General features: G+C 37.0%; 1 protein-coding gene across 1 annotated transcript in view; it reads right to left on the bottom strand.

Annotated features, from left to right (window-relative positions):
* Positions 1-20,256, bottom strand: part of LOC107746253 (autophagy-related protein 16-2-like) — a 35,127-nt gene that overhangs the window by 4,122 nt on the left and 10,749 nt on the right. Inside the window, exons 9-16 of the mRNA XM_016560384.1 lie at positions 18,686-18,791; positions 18,249-18,319; positions 15,860-15,931; positions 14,680-14,800; positions 14,446-14,551; positions 7,034-7,183; positions 5,484-5,531; positions 2,357-2,458 (exon numbers count right to left, since the gene is read on the bottom strand). Of these exons, the coding sequence (XP_016415870.1) occupies positions 2,357-2,458; positions 5,484-5,531; positions 7,034-7,183; positions 14,446-14,551; positions 14,680-14,800; positions 15,860-15,931; positions 18,249-18,319; positions 18,686-18,791 (776 nt within the window). The remainder of the gene's footprint in view (positions 1-2,356; positions 2,459-5,483; positions 5,532-7,033; positions 7,184-14,445; positions 14,552-14,679; positions 14,801-15,859; positions 15,932-18,248; positions 18,320-18,685; positions 18,792-20,256) is intronic.

Raw genomic sequence — 20,256 nt, 5'->3', positions numbered from 1 at the left:
TTCGGTACGTACCTTGGTTCGGGGGTCACGGTTCGATACGATTTCAGTACAACAGGGAAAAAAAAAAATCTACTATGCTCGGTTTCTTTTCATTTATTTTGAACAGGCAGTAGTACAAATAAAAATATTTTCCACCTAGATGTGAAAATACTAAATATTATTACATTGTTATATATATAAAATCTGCAGTACATCTATACATACAAGGAATAAATTCTTGAAATATATTTGATTTAGTTTACAGATAAACAAGGGAAAAATACGCTGAGTTTCAGTTCATTTTTGTGACAGGTTTAATTTGTTCACAGAAAGGAAACTCAAATGGCAGAAAGTGACATCCTATTAGTTTTCTTTATTTTACAAAAGCACAATGTTTTGTTTTCATTGTGAGTGTACACAAATAAAAGCAGACCTTTATACAGTGATGTATAAGACAATAAGAAAATAAGTGTTTAAAGTTGATTTTGCTGCCGGTATAAGGAAACAGTTGAAGTGATCGCGCCGGCGCGCGAACACACACGCACACACACGCACACACACACACACACAAACAAAACACATCAGTTCCAGCATTGCTAACTTAACAGCGCAGTTGGTACTTTATCAAAATAAAATGAACAGTGAACCAAACATCAGCGCGCCGCCTATGTGTCACCGTTGGAACGCGACTGAAGTACAAAGCCTATATAATAGTTTAGCATTCAGATAAGTTACATCTGCTGCGGGCGCCCCCTTCTGGATTGGGGGTGAATTGCCTGTATTCGTTGTAAGGCCTCGTGCACCGAACAGAGATGTCCGTACCGTGACGGTTTGGTACGAATACATGTATCGTTCCACCCCTAATATATACATTATATGATGATAGAACTTTAGTAATTAGAATAACCATGTATGAATGCATATTTGTCATGTTGACTGAACTTAGGACTGGTGGTGGTGCTTAAGATATTGTTTTGTCATTTAGTGTTTCTATAAAAAAGAAAAAAATATATAATGATACTGATAAGATAGCAATACTACTACGAATTCTACTAATAACAATATAAAACGCACTAAGGATTAATGAGCTGTTGGGTTCATGAATATTAATCACGTTGCCTGCGTTCGATCGAATTGATTTGCTGAAATCAAAACAGGGATGATAATGAGATTGCCAGCCAATGAGATTGTCCTTCGCGCATTAGTTCCGCCCACTACCGGAGAACCCGGCAGTTCTTAAAAGCTGAAGAATTCCAAAGGAACGCTGTTATTTTGACAGGAAAATACAACAAAGTATATTGTTTACATGTAGCGCGTTTATTCTACATGTTATGTAAGACTCTCTCGCTCTGTCTCTCTCTTTGCGTGTGTGTGAGACAAAGCGACGGCGAGTCGTGTGCCTTTACACTACAGTTTACGGTACGCCAAATACAGGTGCGCTGCGCATCCATTCAGATGAACTGAAAAATAGCACTGATCGCTTGAAAGAGAATGAAACTCTGAAGCGCTCAGTCAGAGTTCAGTGAGTGAAAATATATCTGTGCTAAACTTATACTTAGCCTCTAACTCCCACACTGGCGAGTAAAATCTGAGAATTTATTAGCCATTGGCTAATATTAGACATCATGTAGTCGCCCAGAGTGAAGATTTAGTCGCATATGCGAGTGATTTACTCGCAATGTAGAGGGTTGATTACAATAGGTTTGTCAACCCAAATAGCCAATCAAATCAGTGAACGGAGAAGTCTTGTTGCCATGCCCATCCACCATTTTATCCATCAAGCTTTACTGAACTGTCACTGCATAATACAACGAATCATTAGAGAAATTAACTAGCTTGTCATGACTCTTTCCCGAAACCATAGGCACAACTGTCATTCAAACCACACTGGTTCAAGAATATAGAACTGTAGTAAATGACATCACAATGGTGGTGGAGTATAAATTTGGTTTGAGTTCGAATTAATGTCAGATTATTGCTGTAAATATTGAACATGGAATCTAAGGACAGATTTCACCATTGGTTCACTTCATTTTCAGATACTTGATTCAATTGCAGGTTCCGTATTACGTTCCGCCAGAGCTCTAGAGCACATTTTGTGCATTCTTCAGAGATGGTGCTTTCATTGTTTTTACACAGTAAAAGATGTAGAATGAAAATGTGGAATGACATACTGTATATAGGTTGTACTGAATGTTGGCTAGTCCACAAGAAACTGTTGTAGTTCAAACACAATGTTCGTTGGAACTATGGTTTTGGAAAACACAGAATCATTGAACTACGTTGGTAATGACAAAACCTGAAATCGTAGTTTGCAATCAATACTTTTAGGAAATGCACCCGATTGGTTGTCCATGGTGGCCCATCCCTGAGTTACCTGTGCATGCCAGGAAGCCGTTTTTCCAAGTTTCCTGTGTTCACATTCCATATGTAGATGGCACCGTCTGCAGAGCCAGCTGCCAGGAAGCTGCCATCCGGACTGAAAGAGAGAGAAACCGACCATTGTGACTGATGACTACAGACCAAAACACATTACTCTGTGGAACTGATCCTCTCTTGCCGTATAGATCCCTCGGGCAAGTGATCTTATATAAAACGCACTGAAATGTCAGGGACCTATACAAGCCATATCTGTTCAGTCTGTTCCTAAACCAAGTTAACAAAACTGCAAGACTGCATTTTAAGGAAGAGTAGCTTTTTTATTTCATGCTGAAATTATGCTGCCTTCGAAGACCTTATTTTGGACAAATTAGACGTGGCATCAAATGTATACCTCAGAGTGTGTGATCGCAATGCCACACGCACAATGACAAAAGAAAGAAATAAGATGGTGGACGGCGCCTATGAGTCAGAGCTGAAACCAACGTAGAGCGTTTCAAATCTGTTGAGCATGCCATCTTAGAAGACCATTAGGTTCCTGCTTGTGACTCTCTCTCCCCTTTCAAGTGCTCGTGCCAGATCCATTTGTGAAAAAATCCACAGTGCGTTCTGGCCTCGCTGTCTCCATGGAAACTGTATATGCCTATGCAGGGAGGTGCTAAAAAGACTCGTTTCTCATCTCACATCATATGGAGCGTGTTGCATTTACTTTCTAACAATGCTGAGAAAATTGCAGGGTCAGACTGCGCATAAGGATATAGAGTCTGCATGGCTCTAGGATTATTGAAAATACATCTGGAAAAAAGCTCTCCATTTTTAGGCTAGAAATTGCAAGCATCTGTCTGATTCTTTAATACAGCATCTTACGCTGTTATATAAGCCTCTTCTGTAAATTCATACTCAACAAACAAATGTGGCAATGATATCGAGTCTAAAGAGCAAAATAAGAATCATATTTTCAATAAAGAAAATTACTGTGAAATTTCTGGAGGAGCCAAATGCTAGTGTGATTTCACGTTTACATAACTGAAGAACTACACTAGCCATAATTAAGAAGACAGATTCAGCAACCAGAGAAGTTGCTGTTGCCATGGAGATGGAAACAGAAACTGTCCAGTCATTAAGCAGTGCAATGAAATCCAGTCTCTCTACACTCTCAAACAAACAATATAATGGCTGTTTCAATATGTTTCAATAAACTTCCAATATATTTTATTTTATATATGTAAAGAATTTGATAATACTTTAAAGGGGTCATATGGCAGAAAACTGGCTCTAACTACAGAATTGATTTGTTTGTCTCAGGGTCAAGGGTAACTCCCAGATTTTTTACTTTATCGCGGATGTTTTCTTGAAGGGGGCCCAGGGTAGAACTTAGATTATTTAAAAGGTGTGAAGGGCCAAACAACATAACTTCAGTCTTTTTCTGATTTAGTTGAAGGAAATTATTGTCCATCCAAACCTTAATGTCCGGATTCATTATAATGAAAGTCATTATAATCCGTAAATCATTATAATCCGTAATTATGTCCCCACTGGATGCAACGAATGCCTCGTTTATAATGGGTTTTCATGTTTTTGAATCATCGCTCCGGCCTGACAGGGCATCATCACAGTATGGTAGGGGCGTAACATTTCCGTCACACGCTTGAGGTATTCGGCCAATCATAACGCACTGGATAGCTGGCCAATCACAGCACACCTTGCTTTTCAGAACGATGAGCTTTGTAAAAATCGACGCGTTTCAGAAAGCCGGGGCATAGAGGAGAAACAATAATGTACAGTATGTGGAAAATAATGTGTTTTTTTAACCTTAAACCACATAAACACATTTCATTACACCAAATACACAACATAATGTTCTTTTTAGCAGCATCATATGACCCCTTTAAAATAGGGATCACATCTTCATTATTAACGAAGAGTTTTCCCTGAATAAACTTCTAATTTTATTAAAATAAATAAATAGTTAGTAAGGTAGTTGTTAAGTTTATTAAAGTTTTTTGTTTTTAAATAAATTGATACTTTTATTCAGAAATGACATTTAAAATCCAAATGACAGTAAAGACATTTATAATCTTAAAAAAATAATAATTTAGATTTCAAATAAATGGTGTTCTTTTGATATTTCCATGATGAAGAATCCATGATCTCCACAAAAATATTAAGCAGCACAACTGTTTTTAACATTGATAATAATCAGAAATATTACTTGAGCATCAAATCAGCATATTAGAATGATTTCTGAAGGATCATGTGACGTTGAAGGCTGGAGTAATGATGATGAATAAATAAATGGAATTAATGACATTTTAAAATATTTTATACAAAAATTTATAAAAAAAATTCACAGTATTACTGTTTAAATTTATTTTTGGTTCAAATAAATGCAGTCTTGGTGAGCATAAAAGTCTTCTTTCAAAAACATTCAAAAATCGTACTGACAGTAAACTTTTGAACAGTAGTGTAAATAAATAATATACTATAATAAATACATTTAAATTGAATTTTAAAAATCTAGTAATTATTTGGTAGATGATGAGTGTACTTTAATTGAATGAAAATAATGTCACACAATACAATTATTCTAAAACATAGGTTTATTTATTTAATAATTTATTAAAATAATCTTGTAAAACCTTTCCTTTTTTTTTTTTTTTTTTGAGGTGAAATATGACCTGCACACGTTTTGTGAGATTGACCCAAAAATATTATGCAACTGCACGGCCAGATGAATCCAGACTTTGACCTGAGAGAAAATGAGACGTGACTCCTGCTGAAACTAGAAAGTGACAAGAGTAACAAATGAAATCCATCTCGCCAGCTATCTTTACTCAGGGGGTCAGAGCCCTTCTCTGTTCATTACGCTAGCAGAATTGGATTTTCCATCTACGAGTAAATCCACATGACCTCTCCAAAGACTAAGAAAAAAAGTCAAGACTGCAAATCAGGGTTGGTGTAGATGCCAGAAGCACAGTACAGCAGTACGTTTCAGGGGTTGTAAGCATCACACCGCATGCCATCTCGAATGAGACCTAGCACAGACCTAGCACAGACAGTGGTCTGCACTCAGTATTGATGGATGGCTAACGATGGCACGTAGTGTCCTGTTTGGTTTCACTCACCTGAAAATGGCCTTGGTGCTGTCACTTCCACATTTGAAGCCCTCTGCTCTGAAACAACCAAGAAAAAGAGAGAAATTCTTGAGTCTTCTGTAAAAGGAACAACAAAACTAATCAGAGTGCTCATACAGTTTGATATAAACATACTTTTTAAATGCCTCAGGCCATGTTCTGTCTATATAACAAGTTTCCCTGTTATTGCATTTGACTTGCTTTAAAACAAAGGATAATGCTGAAGGGAGCTGCTCTGTCATTGGTGTCGGGGTATTGAATATGCATGATTGATGGTTTAAATAACAAATTCATTTCTTTGTCTCTTGGGCCTTTAATAAACATTGCGAGCTTGTTCCAAAGTCTTTGCAGTGGCTTTTTAAATCAGTCTGTAATTTCAGTCCATAATTTAAAAAGAAAAGAAAAAAACACTCATTGTATATCATAACAAAGCTGTCTGTATTTAGAAAATTGCCTCTGTCATCCGTCACCTGCCATGTGTATATAACATATATACACTACCCTTCAAAAATTTGGAATCAGGAAGATTTTTCTGGAAAAAAAAAACAGTAATATTATAAAATAGGATTACCATTTAAAATAACTGTTTTCAATTTTTTGAGATTATCGAGAGAGAGAGAGAGAGAGAGAGAGAGAGAGTTTTTTTTTTTTAATTGTAACGCTATTTTAGAATATAACTGTTTTTATTCAGAAAAAAACAAGTACTGATTCTAAATAGATTTTGTAACAATGCAAAAGACTTTACTGTCACCTTTGATCAGTCAAATGTATTTTTATGAATAAAAGTATTATCATATTTCAGTATTTAATAATGAATACTTTTTTATTGAATGAAAAAGTATTAATTTTATTTAATGTGTCCTTACTGTATAAAAGTATAAGACTTAAACTACTTCAGTCTGTGTGCATTGAATTTATTTAATACACGAGTTTCACAATTTGAGTTGAATTACTGAAATAAATGAACTTTTCCACGACATTCTAATTTATTGAGATGCACCTGTATATATATACACACACACATATATGTAAATATGTAGTTTATATACATTTAAAAATAAATAAATAAAAATAGTTGCTCACTGGTCATTGTTATCATATGTTTACATGCCGCCTTCCCAAATTAATGCAGAATCAACATAAAGGAGTATTTATTTACATTTATGAAATACATTTTGAGTAGATGTTTATTTAATCAGTTTTGAGGATCACTCCAGTCCTTATCATATCATATTATACATTAAGGGCAATATATACATCACCCACCCTGCTATGCTGACTTGGCAGTGCCATGCTCAACTCGCTGAACTACAGGAACTCTTCATCACTGATTGTTCTTAGATTTTGAATTAAAACATGTTGCCATTCCTAATTAACTTACTGGCCAGATGGCAGGGTGTTTCATTGCTTGGCAGGTTTTACTCTATTTATTGTTCAGCAAGTGTTAATTTTTAACCCTGCATAAAATCTGTTTCTGTATATTACGCTGTTAAAAATACCCTGCCACCTGTGCCTAACCCCGTCGGTGTGTTTGTTTCTACCTGAAGGCCACCCTGTCGTTACTCTTTCTCAGGTCAACCAGCTGCAGGATGTCATCTCTGGAGCAGCTGAGCAGCTGCCTGTGGTTGGGGCAGAGGTCCAGTGATGTCACTCTGCCCTGAAGAGGCACTTCCTGTGTGCAGTTCCCTGCCCTACGGAATACACACATGGATTGACTAATCAAACTTCATTTTGCCTTCATATTAGTGTAACTGAGCACTAAAACAGCTATCAGGTAAACATGACTTTTTTTTTTAGAACTGTTTATTTTATTGCTTTTATTTATTTTTAGGGCTAGGAATAATATCACATTAATTTCTGCAATTAATATTTGCTGTTTAATGTGATAATTAATTCCAATTAACACAGCAAGCCTTTTTTTTAATTCCTGAAGGATTGTATTTTCACTTTTCATTAAAAGGTGTTATAATATTTTTCATGTTCTGTAATTGTTAATAAATGACAAATAAAAAAAAAATCTGATAATTTGCAGTTTAAGCCCGACTCTCAATTATACTGTAATGCTGAATAGCTGTAATTACTCATTTTAAAGTAATCTATTTAATGGACGCATCAGTATTTGTATTGGTATAGGTGATACTGGCCTTTATAGTATTTAGTTAAAATATGCCATTAAACAATTATTTAAAATATGATATATTTAAATTACTGTCTTTATAGGAAGTAGCCACCCCAAGAACTAAATTTTCCCTTAGGGCCATTTTCCTGGTTGCATTCACAACCGCCAGAATGAACTTTGAGGTGACGCAAGCCGGCTGACAGCAAACGTCATTTAAGAGCGGCATTACAATGTCAACAACTGGAGAATGCAGGACGGAAAAGTGCCTGAGCTTTGGCATCAGTCCATCTATTGCTGTTTTCCATGTTCGTGGAGTAAGTATATGTAAACTTTGTTTACACAGCTTTTTAAAAATGAGAGTGCCAGTGGCATATGCCATGTGTTCGACCAATCAGCGTACACTTACATCACTGCTAGTTCCTATTGCACAGGGTTAGACCCTACTCTGATGTAGGAGCTAATTTAGTTCCCCCAAAAGGCATTCTTAGAACTACAATCATTCCCAGTTCCTGTGGTGCGAACGGGCCAAAAAGTGGGTACTTCCGCTAATAGTTATAGGAACAATAAAAAGTGTTCCTCTGGTGCGAAAAGCCCCTTATGTTGTTTCTAGAATAATTTGGAGATTCAATATGAAGAATATATTTATGATTACAAATTTAAATGTTAATTAATTACAGGATGTAATTACAGAACCCATTAAAGAAACTTGTGAAGGCATTTGATGTGTTTAAAACTACCTACTTTTCATGCTGTTCATTTTATGTTCAATAATAGTTCTAATAGATAGTAGCTTAAAGGGTTAGTTCACCCAAAAATGAAAATTCTGTCATTAATTACTCACCCTCGTGTTGTTCCAAACCCGTAAGACCTTCGTTCATTTCCGGAACACAATTTAAGACATTTTTGATGAAATCTGAGGGCTCTCTGACCCTCCCAATAGACAGCAAGGTAACTACCACGTTCAAGGTCCAGAAAAGTACCAAGATAATCGACAAAGTAGTCCGTGTGACATCAGTGGTTCAACTGTAAAGTTACGAAGCTACGAGAATACTTTTTTGCACAAAGAAAACAAAAATAACGACTTTATTCCACAATTTCGTCTCTACTCTGACCCAGATCCAGCGTAATGAAGTCATCACGCCGGATCTGAGTCAGCGCCGCCACACGCTCGTGTCATGGTACTGTCCTGAACGCGCGTCCAAAGTGACGCAGTAGAGACGAAAATGTGGAATAAAGTCGTTATTTTTGTTTTCTTTGCGCAAAAAAGTATTCTCGTAGCTTCGTAACTTTACAGTTGAACCACTGATGTCACACGGACTACTTTGTCGATCATCTTGGTACTTTTCTGGACCTTGAACGTGGTAGTTACCTTGCTGTCTATGGGAGGGTCAGAGAGCCCTCATATTTCATCAAAAATATCTTAAATTGTGTTCCGGAAATGAACGAAGGTCTTACGGGTTTGGAACAACACAAGGGTGAGTAATTAATGACAGAATTTTCATTTTTGGGTGAACTAACCCTATAAGATATCTACTAGCTATCAATAAAAAAGGGGATTTGTGTCTTAATTGCTTTTAAAAATGTAACGGGATGCCACAGTGAACCCTGTTCAGGAAAAGTGCCACTATTTGTCATTATTGCCGTCTGACCTCATATTATTTATGTATTGTATATTAGGACAGATTAAGCACCATGATGCTTAAAGCCCATCTGAAAGTCTGAAATCTGACAAGTGCAGCTCTCCATCGAGGTTAAGGAGACTGATGCTAGTTTGTCTCATTACACTATGAGTGATGTACTTAACAAGACAAGAAAGGCAACTGCAGATGTGCAGCCTGAGGTTAAAGTCTGCTGTTTCCATTTATATACTAACAAGCTATCATCTGGACAAGGACGAGGGGAAAGATTGTGAATCTCAAGGCATTTAACATTTATGACATCCAGGGTGTCACTCGCTAAACCAGATAAGCCTTGTTTTTTCTGAACGTTGCGCATGACAATGATTTGAATTTCAATCACAGAGACAGGCTCGAGTGTTTATTGCCTCTTAAAGCGACACGCATATTGTGCATGCATATCATACAAGAGATGTTTAGTGAATGCGTCCGGCATTAAATTGCCACTTGAAAGTAACTCTTCTTTTCCAAAAGAATCAAAAATGGTTAAAGCGTTGCATGGAGAAAAACGCAAATGTCATAATACAGCACAAATCCCATTACAAGAAGATGAGAGGAGAGACAATTATGTGGGCTGACGGTTGCTAGGAGACAAGCGAGCCGTCGGCTCCTTGGCAGCTGAAAGCTGTGGTTGCTGGGAGTGAATGAGAGATGTCAAGGACTAAGACGTGGTGTAAATAATGTCTCTTTTTCTAGGTGGCGTCATCTATATTGTCAGCTTCGTGCGTTCGCCGTGAAGCTTTGTGGCCTAGAGTTAGTCCAGAACTTTGCTGGACTAACATCCTTGGTGCTATTATTTTACATCTCTTATCCAAACAGAGCAATCGAAACCCACCGAGGTTCTGAATAAGGAGGGTTATGCAACAAATGAGGTGTATTATTACAGGGTCGCTTCGACCATTACGAGGTGATTTCCAAAGCAGCCTTATTCAAGAAAACTTGACCAGCTCCAGTGTGACATAAGATTTATGCAACACCATTAATATTTAGTAGTGAATGATGTAAGCTGTGGTTACGGCATCACTGTATTCAATCAGAGACACATTTTTGCTGTTGTTGTTTAAGGCAAGACACCACAGGTGCACAGGGTAAAATTTTTAGCTGATAGATATCACCATACTTCCACAGCTGATTGATCACAGTACATTAAGACAACTGTTTTGTGTTACAAGTGTTCTGAAATGTTTAATGAGCAAACAAGGCAAGATAGGAGATAGGATAGGAACAAAACTATAAATGCTACTAAAGTGGAGATTTCAGCCTCAATGCAGGAGAAAATAAAATCAAATAAAAATTTTTTTTGAAAAAATGTATTATAATTGAAATCTACAGATGCAATGGAATGCAGTAAAAAGTAAAATAAAATAAACATTCAAATGCATATTTTGGATATTTTCTTTCCACTAGTCTTGTGTTATGGAAGCAAAAGAGCTCAAAAATCAGCAGTGCATGTAAAACCAATGGTTTTGCCTGTAGTGTTTTACCATAAGATGCTGTTGTTGCTTGTGAATGCTACTTTTAAACATATTATAAAAATAAGTAATTATGTTACAGCTACATGTCAATTACTCTTCCAGGGGTGCGTTTCCCAAAAGGAAACATAGTTGGTGCGTTTGCCAACTATGGACGCAAGTTCCGTCGTTACCAACATAGTTCAACGATTCAGTGTTTCCCGAAACCACAGTTCAAACGAACATTCGCAAACAGCGTCGCAAACTTACGTGGTTGGAACTACAAGTCTCGAGCTGTGGTTAGAAGCATAGTTTTTTGTTAATAAATAAATTGTGCTTTTGGGCACAATAAGCAAACTAACATGCAGTACAATCTAAATCTTCAATTCAATTTAAATATATATATATACATTTTAATCTATAAATTTTAGCGCCTCAATAAGTGCCGTTTTTGAAGAGTGCGCATGTGCATAAATGCCTAAGGGAACCCCGGAGTATGACGTAAGAAGGAACCCGCGATGAATCAAACATCAAATAAAGCAAAATGACAGGGAACAAAACATAGTAAATTAGTAATCGGGTGTCACGTTCAATACAGCAGCATTTCAGAAATCTCGAATCAATTAATTAGCAGAAGTTATTACTCCACCACATGCGTGTGACGTCATTAAAAATGTCCCTAAATTGTTGAACTAATGTGGTTCAAACGACGGATATGCGATCGTGTTCGGGAAACAGTCGTGACTGGCTAGTTAGTTACCACAACGATGCATCGTACCATGGTGGTTAATCAGTGAGTTACGTCGTTGTACGGGAAACACACCCCAGAACGGTAGCTCAATTCTTGCGTGTGTTTTTTTTTGTCATGCAAAGTAATATTTGTTGTTGTTGTCAAGCTTGTCTACTGTCATGGTTTGCATGTAATTTCTAGGTAATGACTAGACGTCACGTCACTTTCAGAGTAAACCATTAATTATAATGAGCAATGTGGTTTTGTCATGTGGCGTCACATTTTGCAGAGTCGATGTGTTTGTGGTGTTACAGGCTATTATGCCGTTATGAGTTTTCAACTGTATTTGTCAGAAAATTGGATCAATAGTATTAGTTATTTGGAAAAATAGTTCAAAAACTGATGCAAAGTTTCCATTAAGTAGTTTGTCTGTCCACATTGAAAGAAAAAGTTCTGCACGACACAATCACAGTCATTCAGAAAAAAAAGTTTTTACTGCCATCTGGAGTGGGATTTCAGACCAGTGAGATTTCAATATGAACTATCCAGCAGGATGCAAGTGAACGGCAGTTGCGGCTGGTAAGGACATGGTGCAACTTCCTTTATTAATCCAAATTAATATTCCTAAAATTAATCTGAATATTTAAGAGTAATTACTTGTAATGGATAATCTAAACATTGGTTGATGCCAAGGTTTTTTTTATTTTTTTTTTATTGCCTTGATTATTATAATTTTTTTATCAATATAGATTTTTTCATAAAACTTTTTCTCTCTTCAAACCATTTTGTTCATCTTTAAAGGTCAATAACAGGTCAATGTCACTTGCTCCCTAAAATCAAAAATAAATGTTAGGATAATTTAAATTATTTGCATTGCGACCCTTTTATAACCTTATATTCATTTATGGATATATTTATATATTTACATATAAATACATTTTTCTGTATATGAAAATACTGTATTATACAAAATATATGAGAATTGTGAAGGGAAAACTGCTTAATTATCTGTGGAGCATGGTGTGCCAACTTTGATTACATTTTTTTCATGACTTTTTTTACCTTTAACTGACCTAAAACTTGCCCAAATGGCATGAAAACTAGATCATTTATTTTTTTAACTAGATGGTTTTGCAGGTTTTTAGTATGTTAGAGCATGTTACTTGAATCATGTTGCAGTTATGATTTTAAGTTGATTAAACGTAAAAAAAAAAAAAGAAAAAAAAAAAGAGGACAGTCATGTCCTAAACTGAACGTAAAGCATAAAAACTTTTAGCCTAAAGAAAAAAATCACATCTGGAAAATTAAATCCATGCAGAGCAGCACAAACACCTTTGAGGGTCAACTGTCAACACGTGTGGAAGAGGTTCTGTCTGCACAACCGGGCCTGTGGAGAAACCAACCTCGCACATTACCACAAAAGCGTAAACAAGCCGTCTCTTGCCAGCAGTGAATCAACACACACCTGAGGCTACACTGTTTTAGGTCATCACACTAGCCAGACGTGCGGTGACAGACAGAGAGCAGTGCCAGTTCAAGCACTGTCAGCTGGGTTCATTAATCAGATTTAATTGCGCCAACTACTCTCAAGTCAGTTCTGGAAACCTGGACGGTTGCTGTGAAATGCACTACAGTGATCAACACATTTATGATGTGAAATGTTCAAGGTTTTACATTGCTACAAAGCCATTAAACCGCTTGTTTAACAAATCCACCTTCAGCTATAAATTTTAAGGCTATTACTTTTGGACCAGAAATATTTTTAATAGCTGGTCTGTGTACACAAGCAGACTTAGGCCCTGTTTACACATACAGTAGTATCAATATCCGTCTCAGGTGATCTGATAACAAGTGCTTATAACAGAATAATATTACAATGTTTACACCACAGATGATGTGGGGTCACATGTTTTCAACACCCTCTAAATGTAGTTTGAGTGATCCAAGCAGATATATTAAAGGTCCCATGACATGCTGCTTTTTGGATACTTTTATATAGGCCTAAGTGGTCCCTAGTACTTTATCTGAAGTCTCTTTCCCGAAATTCAGCCTTGGTGCAGAATTTCAGCCACTACGAGCCAGTCCCACAATGAGCTTTCCTTAGGACGTGCCATTTCTGTGTCTGTAGCTTTAAATGCTAATGAGGAGGAGAGAGGCGGGGCAACTGCCATGCTTCGCTCGTTTGCAAGCCATGATGTCTCTCGAGGAAAAAAAAATATTGCGCTCGCCTCGCACGGTAGTAGCTCATTTTCTCATGGGCGGGCCAAATTCTCTGGGCGGGCAAAGCAGAGAAAGGGGAGGTAACCTTTCCCCGTATGACGACATAAAGGGAAGATTCCAGATTGGGCCATCTGAGCTTTCATTTTCTCAAAGGCAAAGCAGGATACCCAGGGCTCGGTTTACACCTATCGCCATTTCTAGCCACTGGGGGACCATAGGCAGGCTAGGGGAACTTATATTAATGTTAAAAAACCTCATAAAGTGAAATTTTCATGCCATGGGACCTTTAAGATGGATTTTGATACCAGAAAAAATAAGACAGAACTTGTGAGATGTAAAATAAGAATTCCTGAATTCCACTGTTGTCTGTGATGAATGTGTTCAAATGTGAATACTGAGTTCATAATTGAAAACATCATAAATGGTAAAACATCCAATGCTGAAGTCTCGCACATGGTAAACCTACTTCTGCGGACATGCAAGCAAAAAGTGAGTGCACTCTGAACAGAATCAGATCTGGCCATTTACACATGCTATTTGAACAGTCTGTTTAAAATTGGATAGAGGGATTTCTGTCATGCGAAGCAAAAGCCTCAATGTGAACCACACTTTATACACATAGTCAAAGTCTGGCTATGTCACACTAAATAGATGTTAACATTTCATAAACATTTATTAAGATGAGTTTTTATGTTGTCAGATACTGTAGATGTGTACGCAGTGGGTGGTGTTGGAATTGCCCTGTTCTTAATCTTACCTGCTGTCCCAAAACCGTATTTTTCTGTCATAATGGCTGCTGATGATAAGGTACTCGGAGCACACAACATCACTACAGAAAGACAAAACCTCAATGGTTTGTATGCCTGTGAGTAGTACAGTGAGAAAAATATGGATATTACTGATCTGTGCTAATATGTTGCAGACAGTTGCAAAATGTGCTCATTGTTAGTTAATTGATGCGTGATTTGTTGCATATTTTTGTGACACATACACGCAGCTCGCTGGAGGTCCCATATCTTCACAGTCCTGTCCGCACTGCCCGTGACCACCTGCCTCTGACTGTATTTAAATCTGGCTGCTGTCACTTTACGAGAATGACCAGTCAATGTAAGCTAGAAAAACAATAGACATACTTTTAATGAGAGGCTGAATCTCTCTAAACCCATCAAGAACAGTATTAAAATAAAGTATTAAAATCTCTAAAAAAAAAACTACTGACCCCACTTTTGAATGGTAGTATATATATATATTCTTTAGATTCGGGGGTAAAATGTGACCCAGACATAATTTCTAAGAAATTCATCCAAACATTTACTTTCTCTCTCTGTCTCTCCTGCTCTCTCTCTCTCTCTCTCTCTCTCTCTCTCACACACGCACACACACACACACACTCGCACATAGGGATGAAATATTCAATGATCAATTGTGTCTTAGTCTCCTCTCATATTCAGCTTGCCAAATTGGTTTTGAGCAGAGCAACTGTGTCTTTTTATCTGGATACTTAATAAGCATGAGCATTTTACTGAAGGATATACTCTTTCTGTGACATGTTTATGACAATTGGTGTTTATGACAATTTCTTAAAATGAATGAAAATGAAAACATTATTCTTCGTGTTTGCTTTTTTCTGTCCTCTTTATTGTCCTCCCTTTCTGTCATGCTAGTAAATTTTCAGACACATTTTTATATGATATATGGGTCATTCCTGTTATGCCAAACCTTTTGAACTTTGTACCTTATAAAAAATTTAAATGCTGAGTTCTAATTCAAGTATTTCTATAAAAGTATCATGATTGCAGATGCCTTTTTAGAAATTCACCCATGTTCACTTAATTGTTACGTTTCCTAATGTGATTTTCATCGTTCAAAATTGTGAGATTTTATCCAATATATTAAGACAAATATGATGGGCCATAAAAATACTGCATAGTAAGAATGACCCATATCCGTCCTGTTTGCCTCAAAAATTATGTGTTAAGCTGATTCCGCCCTATAAAACTCTCCCATGCCTCACTGTCAAGTAAAACACAATGCAATCTAAGCAGGCACAGGAATAAACATCTTTAACATGGTTCATACTGGTCTGTCTCATCTGTTGATGCTCTAGAGTGATTCAGAGAGACAGACTAGCGCACGGGAGGTTTGGATGGGCGAGAGGTAAGCTCTGTTACCTTGGGAACGCTGTCCTCTAGCCTCCAAAATAGAGCAGACTTGTCATATGACGCAGCTAAAATCCGAGTGCCCTGATGGAAAAGCACAGTGACACATCCCACAATGCATTAGAGCAGTAACCACAGCATAATCAACTCAACAGCCTTACAGGAACAGTCTCCTTATATTACTTGTAAAGATCCTTCAGTGGCCGAGGGCTCTTATGGACAGCTCATTGGTACGTGCTAATTAGCAATGACTCAGTGGAGTCATTTGGAATGTTCTTCAGATCATCTAATGGCGCTTTTCCACTGCGTGGTACGACTCGGCTCAGTACGGCACGGCTCGGTTTGCGTTTCCACTGCAGTTTAGTATCGCTTTAGAGTGGGCGGGATTATTCACATGTCGTTAGTTGCGCCGCCTATACTGCAGCGACTCCTGAAAAACGTTTTCATTCCGCGTCGCCCCATCAAGGTCCGTTCAAAACAGTTGCGTTCGATCCTTCTCTGGCTGTGCTGATTTACATCTAGCGGTTCCTTTGTGTTTGTGTCGCAAGTTCAGTGACACAGGTAGTGAGGATTCTCTCCGGCCAATCAGTGATCAGCAGAGTTTACACATCACGTTTTGGTAACGGTACGGTTCACTTGGAACCTCAACCGAGGTGGTACTAAAAAAAGTACCAGGTACTGTACCCAGTGGAAAACCTCCCAAAAGTGAACCGTACCGAGCCGTACCGTGCTGTACCATGCAGTGGAAAAGCGCCATAAAGCAGGGGTTTTCTTTTCAGAGTTGCAGATTGGTTCTCCCAAGCCGGCAGTGTAGCCAAACAATCTCTCTTTCCTATCTATGTAATTCCCGTCCCAACCAGGTACAGCTCATTACTGCATGCCATGAGAATCTTCTTTAGCCTTCCTCCTCCCCAGCACCACCTGTCTAGATCTGCTACAGTGTTCTCCTTTTCTTTTCTTTTTTTTTACCTTGTAGCAGCATTTATCCTACAACCCCAATTCCAGAAAGGTTCGGGGGCGTTTTGCAAAATGCAATAAAATCAAGAATCTGTGATTTGTTCATTCTCTTTAACATTTATTTAAATAACTAAAGTACAAATAAAAGTTTTCACTGACCAACTTAAATGTATTTTGTAATTTTGATGTAAAATGGACGTCGAGTTCTCAGTCCCAAAGACCAAAGGGACCATCCAGACTTTCACCAGCGACAGATGCAAAAGCAAATGTCTCTCATGGTATGGGGGTGCAGCAGAGCAAACAACATGGGTGACTGGAATATGTGCAAAGGTACCATTGACATGGAGGCATATATTGGAATTGTACAGAGACATATACTGCCATCAAGATGACGTCTTTCAAGGGAAGTCCATGGTTATTAGATCAAGACAATGCCAGGTCTCATTCTGCATGTGCTGCAACAGCGTGGTTTCCCAACTTTTTTGGAGTGTGTTGCAGCCATCAAAATTTGTTTATATTTACAAAATAAAAATTAAGTTGGCCAGTGAAAACATTGGAAATTTTTCTTTGTACTTTAGTCAATTAAATAAAGGTTAAAGAGAATGAAGAAATAATATATTCTTGATTTCATGGCATTTCACAAAACGACCCAACTTTTCTGGAATTGGGGTTGTACCTTTCTATGAAGTTTCACATTGCTACTGCACACATGTGCACATTATAGCACACATACTATTTTTAAGGCACATTATAATGAGTATACATGAAAATATAGCTGCTCTTATATTTTAGGAAGGGTATCATCATACTTTTGGGGTCCTTGGAATCAACAATCCCTGAACTAAAGTCCAATAAAGAGCAACAACAACAACAACCACTCATAATTCAGTTAAACCAGCACTAAATAGTTCGGTGAGTAAACTGGAATTCATCAAAACATTATTGAAATAGTTGTTTACAGTATTTAATTTGGGTATACTCTTATTGCATCAAAGTTTTATTCATATGTTTTTTGTAGCAGTTGTACAAGCATTGCAACCAATCTCAGAAGCATCTGTTGTGCACATAAATGCAGGCATTAATCACAACAACAGGTCCTAATGAGCAAATTTGAAGCAGTCTGATGCACAGATCTGTGTTTTGGTTGCAGTGCACACGGAAATGACTGCTAAAGAAACCGAAGCAAAATGCTTGCACTGTAACAACCAATATACACTACAGGCAAGCGACACAACAAAACTACAATGCTTATAACCAATAACCAACAAAGAGTAAACAATTTGTAAGCCGTGCTGAACTGCAGGGCTCATATATAAAACTGCAAAAATGCAGGGAGTGAGAGCTTTAGTGATTATAATGGGGGCATTCTAGTATGTTGCCTTGTTACATTGCTCATTTTCTGTGTATAATTTATTCAAACACAATGATTTATGTGTGTTCATACCGTAGGATCGAACTCAATGCTGGTGATCCCCTCATTACTTCCATCTAACGTCCCTCTGTTCTGAAGAGTACCTGTGAGGATGAAACATCACAGTATGTTACATCAAGCCTGAGAATATTCACTCAATTCTGTTGTCTATTAACTGCATAATACAGCACATCACAGCACCACACACAGTAATGCTTGTCCATGCAAAAATTGCTTTTTTATTGTGGTGATGTGACATTCTGGTTAATGTACGCCGACTTTTTTTTTCTTTTTTCTCTCGATATTAGAGTGCTGACATCTGCTGGTGGTCAGAGGCAGTCACATATAATGACAAAAGCATTCAGTATCACTCGATGTGGGTTGTTACTATCTATCTGAACCCTGTCATTATGGCTAAAGCTGACAATTAAACAGAAGATCATTTTTTTTAGATCAGTTTTGTGATGTACCTGCTTCAATGCCCCACAGTTTGATGACTCTGTCAGTTCCTCCTGTAGCCAACAGGTTTGAACTGGTACTGAACCTCACAGCGTTGATTCCCAGCTCATGTGCATCCTGAAACCACAAAGCACACATTAATTTCTAATCTTTACATTTACATTTATGCATTTGTCAGACACTTATCCACTGACACTTTTAACTGACTTGCATTGCATTTCATTTAATCATTTTCTGAAAACCCTAGAAACCACCTAGAGCAGCGTAGCAACTTCATAGCAACAACCCAGAATACCCTAGCAACACCATACCAATTCCCTAGCAATCCCCCAAAATATCCTAGCAATCTACTAATGTTTTTGAAAGAAGTCTCTTATGCTCACCAATTCTGCATTTATTTGATACAGTAAAAACAGTTATATTGTAAAATATTATTACAATTTAAAAGAACTGTTTTCTATTTGAATATATATTTAAATGTAATTTATTCCTGTGATGCAAAGCTGAATTTTCAGCATCGTTACTCCAGTCTACAATCTCTCATGATCCTTCAGAAATCACACGAATATGCTGATTTGCAACATTTATTATTATAATCAATATTAAAAACAGTTATGCTGCCTAATACCATTAAAGCTACCATTAAAAAGTAAAAAAAAAAATCACTGGGACAGAAAAAAACACTGATAATGTTACAAAAGATTCCTATTTCAAATAAATGCTGTTCATTTTAAACTTTTCTATTCATCAAAGAATCCTGAAAAAAAAAAAAAATCTATAACGATTTCCACAAAAACAATAAGCATCAAAAACTGTTTTCAACATAATACTATGATTCATTATTAATAATTAAACATTGATCATTTTTTATAATAATTGAGCACCAAATCAGCATTTTAGAATGATTTTGAAAGATCATGTGACACTGAAGAATGATGCTGAAAATTCAGCTTTGCCATCAAAGGAATAAATTACATTTTAAAATAATTAAAGTAATAAACAGTACTTTTAAATTATAATAATATTCCACAGTATTATTTTTACTGTATTTTAATCAAATAAATGCAGAACTGGTAAGTGTAAGAAATTTCTTTCAAAAACATAAAAAAAAAATCTTAATTATTCCAAACTTTTGACCAGTAGCCTTGAGTAGCCCTGCTCCGGTTTCGGTCTGGACAGACAAATTACTTGAAAAAATTAGTGGAAACTTCATCTCACACCTGCTGGCAGGTTTCAGTAGTGATTTTGCTCCACTGTGTATTAGTGGATCAGGAAAATTGCAGGAGAATGTTGCCACGTTCAAAAACATTCTTTTACATGGTACAAGTACCAAATACCATGGTCCAACAATAGTACACAACAATAGTTTGTTTGTAATATGAGACTCTGAGTGTACAAATAACCAAGTGTCTGATTTTGAGGAACTTCACTACCTTCTGTTTTTACCACGGCACAAATAATAATAACTGTCATGCCCAATCTTATTTTTAAACAGTGCACTATGAAAACTACAGAAGGGGAAGCAACTTTACTAAGGTGTAAAAATAATACAAACGAGCAGTGCATTACTTTACACTCAAAT

This window comes from Sinocyclocheilus rhinocerous, unplaced genomic scaffold (genome assembly GCF_001515625.1).
Source record: "Sinocyclocheilus rhinocerous isolate Xijiao unplaced genomic scaffold, SAMN03320098_v1.1 scaffold439, whole genome shotgun sequence".
NCBI classification, from domain to species: Eukaryota; Metazoa; Chordata; class Actinopteri; order Cypriniformes; family Cyprinidae; genus Sinocyclocheilus; species Sinocyclocheilus rhinocerous.
This window is presented reverse-complemented; position numbering and strand designations above follow the sequence as displayed.